The sequence below is a fragment of the Pistacia vera genome, unplaced genomic scaffold, assembly GCF_008641045.1.
Source record: "Pistacia vera cultivar Batoury unplaced genomic scaffold, PisVer_v2 Contig445, whole genome shotgun sequence".
NCBI classification, from domain to species: domain Eukaryota; kingdom Viridiplantae; phylum Streptophyta; class Magnoliopsida; order Sapindales; family Anacardiaceae; genus Pistacia; species Pistacia vera.
The window spans coordinates 1,051,667-1,064,176 of record NW_022196274.1 but is presented as its reverse complement, the minus strand read 5'-3'; the positions used below and the strand labels follow the sequence as shown (position 1 = coordinate 1,064,176).

The 12,510-nt window shown below is 38.3% G+C and overlaps 1 protein-coding gene across 1 annotated transcript; it reads left to right on the top strand.

The window, feature by feature from the left end:
* Nucleotides 1-7,157: 7,157 nt before the first annotated feature.
* Nucleotides 7,158-7,670, top strand: LOC116144390 (indole-3-acetic acid-induced protein ARG7-like). Its single transcript, XM_031429836.1, has one exon. It carries the CDS (start codon nucleotides 7,224-7,226, stop codon nucleotides 7,596-7,598), a length of 375 nt encoding a protein of 124 aa, XP_031285696.1. The 5' UTR covers nucleotides 7,158-7,223; the 3' UTR covers nucleotides 7,599-7,670.
* Nucleotides 7,671-12,510: the final 4,840 nt, after the last annotated feature.

Sequence of the window (12,510 nt, the reverse complement as noted above, 5' to 3'; positions counted from 1 at the left end):
GTGCAAGGTCGTCTATCAAATCATTGGGTCACGGTGGCGCTGAGCTTAGCCACACACAGACATATACAAATATGGAAGAGTGAGTTCATGCACTACTCTGAGAATTGAGGTGTCACCAGACCAACTATTCCTTTTCCATCACTACTCTCTCTCGCCCGTGATTCTCCTCCTACTTCTTCCCCACCAAAATTTATCCTTTTCTTTTACTGTTTGTCTCATCCCACCTCTCGTTTGCTTAATAACCAATGTTTTTACATTGGCCATGATTAATTCCATCTAGCTGTCACATCCTAGATTAACAAAGTAGAAATTACCCAACTGCAGGATTTATATTTATATTTACGTAAATGTTGTGCAAACCTGCACCTTTTTTTTTTTTTTTTTTTTTTTTTTTAAGGTATGGTAATTGATCACCTTTGGTACTATTCGAACTCAAGACTGGGGGAACGCTTTTAACCATGCACCCCTTTACCATGGATCATCAAGTTTAAGATTTACTCAGATTTTATTTACCCAAACATATTACTAGGTTAAATTTTAAAAGGATCCAAGATGAATATGCACTTTTGAGGCGGATATAACTTATCACTTCTAAAATTAATTTACCAAAAATGTATCTATGTTATGTATAAAACAAATAAACAGTATAAAACAAGCAAGCGAGTTACATTTTAAGGTAGTACATGTTTAAAAGAAATTATAAAATTTAAGCTGAAAAGCCTAGTGTATGAAGTATCTTCTTCTCCTTTTGGTGCCAGACTTTTTTACACAATTATGGTCCCCCAATATAAGTTGTAATAAATGAAAAATACATGGATGTTGAGTTCTGAGCTTCATGCATCGCTACTCATTTCTTTCAATTTTAGATACTGTCAAGTTCTAGTTTCCTTTGTTAACCCATGAATTCTCTGATTCCCTTTTATTGAAATGGGGTTAAATCTCAGATAAATAAAATTTAGCGGTTGGTCATAAAAGCTCGAGGAGAGAGGGAGAGAGAGCTTTCAAGCAAGTTTACAGGAGGAACATACAACTGGGCTTTCATTTTCCAAGTTGAATAGTGCCATAATATTAAGTTAGAGTGGCTCTTTTATTCCGCAAAAATGTGAGCAAATTTATTCAAACTGATGTGTACATATGAGGTTCTTCTTTTTCATCATCCGAAAACCAGCACAGTATCCATTGCTTTTCAGTGGGGAGGAGGGAGATGGATCTGTATCTGTCTCCCTTCATTAATTCCAATAATATCTCACTACAAAAAATACCTTCAAGATTATAAACTAACCAGAAAAATTCATCGTCTTTTAATTATCAAAATCTATTAAAAATTGCACTCCTTGTTCCATTTAAATAAGTTATAAGATGCATCGTCATTTCATTATCAATTGCATTAGTCACCTAAAATTTGCGAACAATTGTCTCTTAGAGTTAGCTTATCTGAAGATTCGTTGTTTATATTTTCGCTAAATATCACTAAAAATTTCTTAAACTATTGCAAATTTAATAGGGTATTTAAAAAATTGCGAGGACCGACAATTTTGACGGTAAGACAAGGGAATTCTATAAATGTTTAACTCAAGTGTTTGTTATATTGCTATGTACGAGAGGATTTAGGATAAAACGAAGAATGAGATTTCATACTAAAGATATTTTGAGATATTTCTTAATCTATGCATTACGTCACTATGGATGAATAGAAGCTAAAATAATAGAAGAAGCTTGGAATTGGTTGGTAACATAAACTGGAGTACAAAAATAATGAATTTAACATGGAATGTTCATTAAAGAAACACATAGGTTTGAATGGGCTTTGAAGTTTCAAAAACATGACTTTCCAATCAATGCTTTTCTCTGCAACTCAAGATATTTCTCTATATCCATTTTGCAGTCGATGGCCCATCACTTGCATGCATGGTCAGGCGATAGGACAGTGCAGAGATACGCAAAACTTATCCCGAATCTATCTGGATCTGCAGGGAGTCAATTGAATCAGTTTTAAATCACAACATGTTATCCATATAAGTTTTCTCAAAGTAATGTTCAAACTTAAGAAATTAAAGACAATATTCGATTAAAATTTAGATAGAAAATCTGTACTCCTTGAAGTATATATATTGATGAATCTTACAAACAACCCATATTTATAAGGCCAAACGACATGCACCCACCCATAGTTTGCCGTAAAGACAAGTTGATACCCAAAAAGTTGGAAATGAAAACAACCCACTTTCCGTCAGGTTTTGTTGGTGAATTTCGTGTGAAGGACAATGTGGTAATTTTTATTTAGTGAAAAAAAAAAAGCAAACAAGTGGTGGACATTTTCAAAACAAGGAAATTTTTGGTCGCTGGCGGTAGTGAAATGACTAGGGAAATTTACAATCAGTCACCAACAAAAAAAAAAAAAAACTCCAATAGTTGGTTTTGCCAGATTGGGAGTGGATACGGCAAAAGGTCGAACAGGTGGTGGGCGATGATTAAGCAGATAGGTTGGAGTGATGGGGGAGCGGTCGATGACTAGAAAAAACACACACAATAGTGACCAAACACTCTAAAGGCAATCCAGATCAAACACAAAAAAAAAACAACAAAACATGAAAGAAAAGGCCGAAAACGCGACTATATCACGGTCGCAGATGTAGGTCACAGGTGGAAAATGGTGAGTGTGGAAGGGTAGTGGAGGGATGGGTTTTGAAAAGGAGAGGATGAGGAGTCGAAGGTGGTGACAGGGGTGGTTTTTGGTGTTAGAAACGGACGAGATCTAGCCGAAAAGCTAAAAAACGCACAAAAGGTGAGTGGTCGTCGGTTGGCGATTTAAGGGTGCACTAGGTGAGGGGCATGGGTTTTGGGTGGAGGTGATGTGGCGATTAGATGGGAGTGAGGGCGACGTCCATTGACACTGAAATTCAATAGTTTTGGCTTGATCTGATGGTTGTAGGGTGAAGATGGGTCACATGAAAGAGGAAATTTGTGAAAAATGGGTCAAAATCGGGTAGGGATGGAGGAGGATGGTGATGGGAGGTGAGATCAATTGAAAAGGTAGGAAAAATGAAAGAAAGCTGGCAAGAATGCCGGTTGCAACTGCTTTGAAGAAGAAGAAGGTGAAAGAAATGTGAGTTTAACTGAAGAAGAAAAGGTTAAAATGACATAATTTCCTTTATTTGTTTTTGAATTTACTATCAATATTTCTCAATTAAATTTAATGAAAAAAATATAGCGAAAAGTGGGTGTTTTTCATTTCCAAACTTTTAGGTACCAAATTGTCTTTACGGCCAACTATGGGTGGGTGCATGTCGTTCAACCTATTTATATATAAATGGAGTAAACTATTGTTTCACCCAAGGTTTAGTGAAATGGCAAGTTTCCACCTTGGTTTCATAAATTCCAGATTCTCACTTTAAATTAACACTGTTTCGTTTATTTTAACAATTAAAGGCTAAAATGGTCATATTATATTTTAAATTCTGCAAAAAACATTCTCTCAACTTTGGGTCTTTAGCCGGTGCGGTTGGCGATCCTTGGGCGATCTCGGCATCAAATCGTAGCTCACTTGCTTTGGTTCACCTCCTGGCCATCTCCTCATCATCTAGTTGTTCGTGCTGCAAACTAGCTCCCAAGCAAAGAAGGCTGCGCGTTTTGGGTGAAGATGAGAGGGGTTTTTGTTTAGGGCAGTTTAACAAACAACTAGTGGGTAAGGTGGAGGGTTGGGGGAAAAAAGTTGTGGTGGTGGTTGGAAAAACCAATTACAACTCAAAATCACAACAAATCAATCAAACAATCAACACTCTTCCAAATCAATCAACACCAAAACCAATTAACACAAATCGACCTCCATTTTACCCAAAAAGCGGCAAACGGGATTCCTAAGTGGGGTGGAGGTTGGCGAACGGTGAGCTATCGTGGTCGAGGATGATGGGATTAGGTGATGAACACAATGGTGGTCTCAAGGTTTTTTGCGATGGAATCAACAAAAAAGGAGAATGTCACACGACACAAATAGGAGGGCGATAACCGATGATGATGGGTTCAAAAGGTCGAGAAGGTGGGGTTTTTTTTTTTTTTCCGGGGGGGGGGGGGGGGGGGGGAGGATCAACGACTTTGAAGATGGTGGGGTCAAGGGGTACTAATAGTGTTGAAATTAGGTTGATTTCACTTGAGATCGAGGAGTCGCATAGAGAGGGAGTGGGAGCAAGAAAAGGCGGAATCCAACAGATTTTTTGGTTAAAGGGTTGGGGAAGATGTAATCAATGTGGGGGAAGAGTTCTTGCTGTGATTGGTGAAGAAAACTAGTGGGAGGCAACCAAAAGGCCGACGACAGTGAAGAAGAAGAACAACTTTGGTAATAGTGGAGGAGGGGAAATGAAGAAGAAAAAGAGGGTGGGTAGTTTGGTAATAGCACCTTCTGCATTTGTGTCGAAGACTCAAAATCCAACAGTTACTAACGGTATTACAGGGTAAGAATCTGAATTTATGAAACAAGGGGGGGAACTTACCATTTTGCTATATTGCGTGGGAACATTTGTTTACTCTTATAAATAATAATTTTGCATCCATGCATACGAGCCGAGTAGTGGCTGGCTCGAGCTCGGCTCGAATTAGTTAGGCAGTGGCTCGAGCTCGAGCTCAAGCCCACGAGCTCGAGCTCGGCTCAATAAGGAAAAAGCTTAGCTCGAGCTCGTCTCGGCTCAACTCGATCTAAGTACGAGCTGAGCTGAGCCGAGCCAAGCTCGGTTAAACCTGCAAAAACCAACTGCTTCTGTCTCTTGCTGTTCACTCAGGCAAAAACTCAAACACTTAGGGTGCAAACCTTCATCCAAAAAACAAGCTCTAAAATAATTCAAAGCAATCCAAAAACCAAGCTGTTATATCAACTTCAACAAAATTCTTTATAGACAGCCCACATTAGGAGCACAAAAGGCAAAACTCTATACAAAAACCCCTAAACACCAGCAAACAGAAAAACAAAACCAACCTAGAAAACAAGCACAAAAAGTAAACAAAAACCAGCTCCACACAAAACCACCAGCCCCACCAAAACCCCCAGGCTCCCAAGAGGTTGACATCAACTCCACACAAAACCCACCAACACCACCAAACCACCTAGCCTACTGTCCCTCTCCAACCATTTGCACACAAAACATAGCAACAAGCAAACAAAGAAGAAGCCAGCTAATGGTTGCTCAATGAAGAGTGGCGTCTCAGACTTTGCGGTGTGAAGAAGTGAAGATGACGGTGGTGGAGGTGAAATAAGCTTGAAGGGAAAATGTCTCTGTTTTAGGGATTTTGTGGCCGAGTTTGTTTTAGATTTTAGGGCAAATCTGATCTTACGCAAGCTGAAACGATCGATCGAGCTCACGAGCTTCACTAACTCGAATGATGACGCTAGCAATTTGAAGATCGCAAGCAGTTCGAATTGAGGCCAGAAAAGCTCGACACCTTTCGCGAGCTTGAAGGTGAACTCGAACTCGTGAACTACTCGTCTTTTGATGAGCTAAGTCTGAGTTCGTGACGAGTCGAGCCCGAGTAACTTATGAGCTACTCGGTTTGACTGCACCCCTAGTTGTCACATTTTATGGAGAATAATAATTCGTGTATATAGCTCTACGATCACATCAAAGAGCTGGTTATCAAGGTTTTAATATAGTTTTTGTGTGCTGAAAGAGCTGATCCAATTAGATAAGGGAGCAAAAATAGCAACAAAATGGTGCTGTTATCAACAAAGATGCTGGTGATTTTATTAAAGTGATTGCTAAGCTAATCAAATAATGTGTTATCAATCCCTAATTGTGATATCCAGCTGAGATAGTCAGCATCAAATCAAAATAGTTAATTGATTAACTAGTTGCCTTAAATCAATATCTTTAATCCTTAATCAAAGGGAAATAATTAAACCCCATTTTTTTTTCCACAAAATCAAGAGTATATAGTACTGTGACATTTGCAAAACTTAGTTTAGAAAGTAAAAATAATATATATAACTCTCTCTTTTATTGCAGCAAACTGATAAATATTATACAATATCCAATAGAACATATTTACAAAAGAAGCGGAGATCGCACTTTGCCCAAGAAACTTATCCCATGCCTCTCTTCATATCTTATCTTTTCCATACTCACTCTCAACTAGTGGGGTCTTAACTTCGAGAACTTCGAAAGATCACTGATCGAGCACCATGCCCTCTTAAAACTTTGCCTTCCTACGTGACCTTTCCACTAATTATTTATATAAATAATCATCAGATCAGAATCAGATGCATGTTCGTACATTTTCGTATCAAAGATTTTCTCTACTATATATAATCATATATAAAGCTAAGTCGAGTACAGCACGGGCAAGGGCACGGCAAAGTGTAAGTTTAAAAGCAAGGAAGAACGGCAGTTTTCCACCAAGGTTTGATGAAACGATCATTCCTACCCGTCAAGTTTTAAAATGACACTTTTCAACCCTTTATTAGGTTCTATTAGTATTTTATATTAATATTTGATCAAAAAGACGAAAATATTCTTAAATAGTTTATTTCTTAATTAGTTTATTATAAATTAAAATTTAGTTAAGTCAAGTTTTTATTCGATTATTTATTAGTCTAAGTGTAAAAATATTTTTTTCTTTGTTTATTTAATTAATAAGGAATATTAATTTTTTATGTTAATCAGTTAAAAAAAAAATATTATAAATAATAGTGATGAAATATTGATGATATTATAAATAAATATTAAGATTATTTAACTTTAAAATTTTTTATAGCATTACTCTTAACTTTTAAGGTAGGGTTAACTATTTTTTCTTTTCTGACTTTTTAATATTTAACTTTTTGGCTAATTAAAAATAGTTTAAAATTTATAAAGTAAAATATTTAAGGGTATTTTCGTTTTTTCAGTAAAATATTAACGAAAACATAAGAGAACTTAACGAAGGGTGGGAAAGTGTTATTTTAAAACTTGATGGGTGAGAAATAGTCGTTTTGCCAAACCTTGGGTGGGAAAATGTTGTTCTCCCTAAAAGCAACTATCGTATATTTCAAGTTTAGAAATATTACAACTGGGCTCATTTATACATATCATATCAAACATTTAATGCTCCAAAATTGTGTCTTCTTTCCCTTCAAACGCCTATATAAACTTCTCTTTTTACACTTTTGGTACTACACCATTCATTTTCTTCTTCACTTTAGAGTTTAGAACCCCCTTTATCTTTCTGCGTCTCCAGGAATTTAGTTACACATTAAGATAATGAAAAAGAAGTTCCTTAAGGCGTACCTAAACAAGTGGAGGAAAATGGGGAGTCGAGTCATTCCTTGTGCCGCTGGAGGTTGTGAGTATTGTTGTCAGTGGAGTTTGTGGCCTTCCATGCATCGCGAGGGAGACGCCATTCCCAGAGATGTGCCGAAGGGTCATTTAGTAGTTTATGTTGGAGAGAATTGCAAGCGTTATGTGATCAAAATCACTTTGCTCAAGCACCCACTTTTCATGGCATTGCTGGATCAAGCTCGGGATGAATATGATTTCGCCACTGACGCAAAACTCTGCATTCCTTGTGAAGAAAATACTTTCCTTGATGTTGTTCGTTGTGCCAGTCAGGATCGAAGCATGTTTTTGTGTCTTTAATTAATTAACCAATTCATCTATATTTGCAAGCCTTTTTGAGAATTTAATTGATGCATACACGCGGTTTAATCAAGTGGCTATAATATGTTGTATAATGTGTAGAATTTTGTAACATATTCGTTCTAGTTGATGATGGTAATTATTAATGTAATTCAATTCATAAAAAATTGCTTATTTTGCTTCTTAAATTCATCTTGTTTGCAAGCTGGCTCTATGTCAGATCACAACTTAACACTGAAGGGTGGACAACTGCAAAAACTAGACCCACCCGCTGAAGCCTGACAGCATTTTGATTGAAAAAAAAAAAAAAAGGGAAAAAGTTTTCGACTGGATTTGGAAGTGGAACCGGTTCACCATGTATCTAAAAAGAACCTGCCAGAAGGAACAAATTAGACAACTCATAGCAAATTGCCGACAGTGATTTACTAGTTTGTAAGAACATATATATAAATTAAGGAACCGGGTATTTCCGTATTTTTGACACAGTAGTTTCCTGCCATACTATTCTCAGCACTCCATCTGAAGAGATGAATGTCTTTGAATTTCTATGGATACACTTCTAGTTGACCAGGCTGAGAACGGTCTGATGAATTCACGGTATTTCAGGTTCTTATAAGCTATATATATAGTTTTGGGTATCCTTTTTCCAGGGTAAAGAAAAAACCTTGAAAAAGACGATAGGTGTTTCTTCTTCAGCTTTATGAGAGAAAGGAAATGGCAATTAATTTTTTAAGACAAGACTGGGAAAGGGAGCTTAACCAGAAATTTTGACCAAATAATTCAAACCATTAACTGAAGTTCTACCTCTGCGGCTCTGCCAGAATTTTAGTGGCTTATATGAAAGTCTTCTGGCCATATAAATTGGGGCGAGGACAGCGAAAAAGTTCAAAAAACTTAAGTTCTTCTGACATCCTTTCTGTAACCTGGCAATAATTGGAGCTAAGAAAGTGATTTTCCTTTGGGTTCAATTCATTGTCATATTTCTGTTTTATTAATTATTACTATAGCAAAATAACTAGAGACATACAGAAATCAAAACTTCGATAATGTGTGTTATTCGGATATCTAAAAATGGAGTCTGTTTTGGTTGGAAAAAACCCCCACCCGGGCACCCGCTGAGGACCAAAATGAATAGCCAAAGTCGTGTGGTCCTCTTATTTTTTAGGAAGCAATAAGAAAACTATCGCTTTCTGGAGTTCAAGGCAACTTCTCAATGTTCCTATATTGTGCATGAATGTGTGATGTGTCTGGATGAGAACAAAATACTGGCCCATTACCGCGTTGGAAATTAATGTCCCTCGTCAGGAAAGCTGAACCAGCCAAACCAATCAATCAAATGGGTTAAAATCCTAGTTAATTCATGTTGCCCAATAGCCAAATAAATGCACAACAATTACATCGGAATGGCAATGTTAGAGGGCTAACATTAGAGAAAATTTAACTGGCTAAACCTCCCAAATTTACATTTAAAAAAATGACCTTGAAAATATTTTTGAATTTTTTTTTTTTAATTTAGAAAAGCTGGCATGACACACTTAGGATTCATTAAACATGTAAAATGGGTTAAACTGAAAAGATTTAAACATATGTGGGTAAAACATAATTAACGAAAGTTTGTTTAAATTTTGAAATTTGAAAACGAGCCCCCACATTTCAAAATTGCTTAATCGAGCCATATACCCAAAAAAGGACTGACGAACACATTTCGTTTCTCTACAATTTCCGACTACGATAGTGCCATAATTCCGACAAATATTCGATCCTAAAGTTTCCTTACACAAAACGATGGTTGACATTCACAAAGGGGAGGAAAACCCAACCCCACCCCGAATCCTAGACTTTGGCGGTGCCAGCAGTTCAAAGGCTTTCGAAGAAGATGCTCCAGTGGATCATCCGATGAGTCAAGGTGGTCTAGAGGTAGGGGAGACAACGGCAGCATAAGAAAAGAGAGAAGAATCGGGAAATAGTTCTGAAGAGGAGGACGCCGGCCAAAATTCAGGCGAGGAAGAGGACGGCGGTGAAGAAATGGTACATTTTTTACTTTTTGTTTTGAATTTGATGAGAAATTTGATTGATTTGTGCGAATTTGGGGGATATGTAGTTGGTTTTATTATTATGATGGTTGTGGCGTTTTATCGAGTAGTTGGCGGGCATGGGGGGAGTGGCTTTGTTTGGGTTCCAGAGGATCGGGAAAGGCAAGGGAGGCTGTAGGGAGGTTGTTTGTGGGAGGTTGGAGGGTTGGGACCCCCTATTCTACCACCTCCTGCCATCCTTAGCCCTCCAACCTCATGGAACCTACCACATCAGGCTCTATAGGGCTTGCATTGGCTTCCCCAGTCCTGTCGAGGCCAAAATCACCCACTCCCCGATGCCCTTGAAGGCCATATCCCCCAAATTGTCAGCCTATTGGTTGTTTTGGTCTCTTGCTTTTTTTTTTTTTAATATCGTTTGTGCAAATTTTGCGAAGCATAAATTATAAAGACTATGGGTTGGAGATTGTAAGTGATAAGGTACTGTACTTCCTTGTAAGGGTGGCAGTTAGGTCAAGTTGGCAAGTTTTTATGAGAATAATGGAGATTTTAAAGGAACAGAAGAAGGGTATGAACCGATTTAAAGAGAGTTGCTTTGGTCATTTTGTGAACATTGGAGAAAATTGGAAAAAGGCTTTCTGGGGGCAAGGAGTGCATTATATGTTTCTACACTCAGTAAAAAGCAAAAAAAAAAAAAAAAGAGTAGGGCAGCCGATAACTTGGCTAAAAAGGTTTTGGGGAGAGGGCGTTTATTATGGGACACGATTTAGAGGAAAGGCTAGGAGAAGTTGGGTTTACCTATTCAGAGAGGTTCAAGATGTGCTTGGTATGGTTCATTCATTCGATGCTAATGACTTCAGACTCAACAAAAGCTGTTAATATGGATTGGGTGAAGTTTGCAAGCAACATGAACTTCTTTAATGCTTATTCGTAGGGATGGGTATCATTTCAACTAACCATGGACTCCCAACAAGGAAAAGACATGGCGTTAAAGCATCGCCAATCTATTGAGAAGAATAGACCAAGCACGTGCAATTTATTTGGCTTCCCATGGGCCATGTAGGTAAATATTAATAGCTTTTTGTTATAGTTTTGTATTATATGTGTTTTAATTATGATATGAACTATTTTTTTATAATGTAGGCTGGGATGTATGAGACCGTCCCTATCCTGGCTAAGGCGGGGGGAGGATGAAGAATTCCGATGAGCGACCACAATTTCCTAGGATGTTGCGGTGACACATCGAGAAGTGTACCCATTGGGATTACGACAAAATAGACATAGAAATTCAAGCAGCTCGGGTAAGATTAAAGGATTAATCTTTTGAATATGCAATTGCTTTTAAATGTGCTTAAATTTGATTGATTTTTTTTCTTATTGCAGGGAGTCGTCCGTTCCTTCCTCACCCCTAGTAGAGGTGAAGCAGGAGAGGAGTATGTTACATTGTTTGATGCATTGGGCAATGTAGCAGATGAAGGGATAGAACGGCTAATGCAGGACCAAGAAGGGGTCATGCATGTGAAGGCAGTTGTAGGGCCACTGCTTGAGAATGTTGTTGACGTCGAGGATGATGAAGCTCCAATCAACAGGAGAGAGGAGGAGGAAGAGGAGAAGGAGGAGGAGAAGGATGAAGTGGTTTGGACGCCTCCACCTAATTGGCAAACTGGTACAACAAGTACTGCTTTGCCAAGGCTTCGAGGTCTGAAGAATGAGGTTGTTGACCTCATAAACGGTCTGTTTGAGAGTTTTACAACATTCGTTTATGAGAGGTTTGACAAGGGGGGAGGAGAAAGTTGATAAGATGGCAGAGAAAATTGGTAGGGTGGAGGAGGACGTTGGTGGAGTATTGAAAGTAATTGAAGAGCAACCTGAGCTAAAAAGAGAGAGCCAAAAGAGTAGGTTTGTCAAATCTCCTTACATCGTAGTAACGTATGGAAAGAAGAGGAAAATGAAAAAAAAATTGAGGAAGTCCAAGAAAGTGGAGAAGCAAAAATGGAGGAGGTTAAGCACGTTGGTGGAGGAAGTGGGGAAGTGATATTGGAGGAGGGTGAGGCGGGACGCGAAGGAAGTGAGGATGTGCAAATGGAGGAAAGGGGCGGAAGTGGGCAAGCGAAAACGGAGGAGTTAAAGGTCGATTTGTATGGGCCAATAAAGGAGGAAAAGAAAAAAACTCTTCCATGCCTATTACAATGAATCTGGAACTGATGCCCATGTGAAGTGCAAGACTGTAGATTATCCCCGGGAGTAGTTTGAAAAGATGTTGACAATGGGCAAGTGGCTTGACAACTCGGTGAGTTATTTTCCCTTATTTTTGCTTATGTTTTCCATGAGGTATTGTATACTTATCATGTTGTTTTTATTTGATGCAGCACATCAATTAGGTATTGGCACTCATGAGGCTACGACAAAGCAGTAATAGTGATATATTGTATCCTAATTGTGCCATCACCGATGTGGCCTTTGGCCAAACACTAGTAATGACATATGGCCTTTAATGAAAAAGACCATTGGTAGAGGTGTAGTGAGCGGAGGCAAGCGAAAAAAATTGGCCACAGATGACTTCGACGGTGTCCTTGATGATTTTTAGTTTGATGACAGGATGATGCAGTATGTATGGGGGGAAAGGCCCAAACATGGCCATAGTTGAGCAAAGTTAAAAGAGTAGGGGTGTTCAAAAGAATCATTTGGAACCAGAACTGGAACCGTTGGGTACCTAGGGTTTGGTTCTAGTTCTTACCCAGAATTGATAGTCAATGGGTAGGTTCTGGTTCCAAAAATCTGGAACCGACACTGTGCAGTTGCGGTTCCTACAGTCAAGAACTGGAATCGAGAACCAGAACTGAAATGAAATATTATTAAGGAGTGGGGGTTTTTGGTAATTT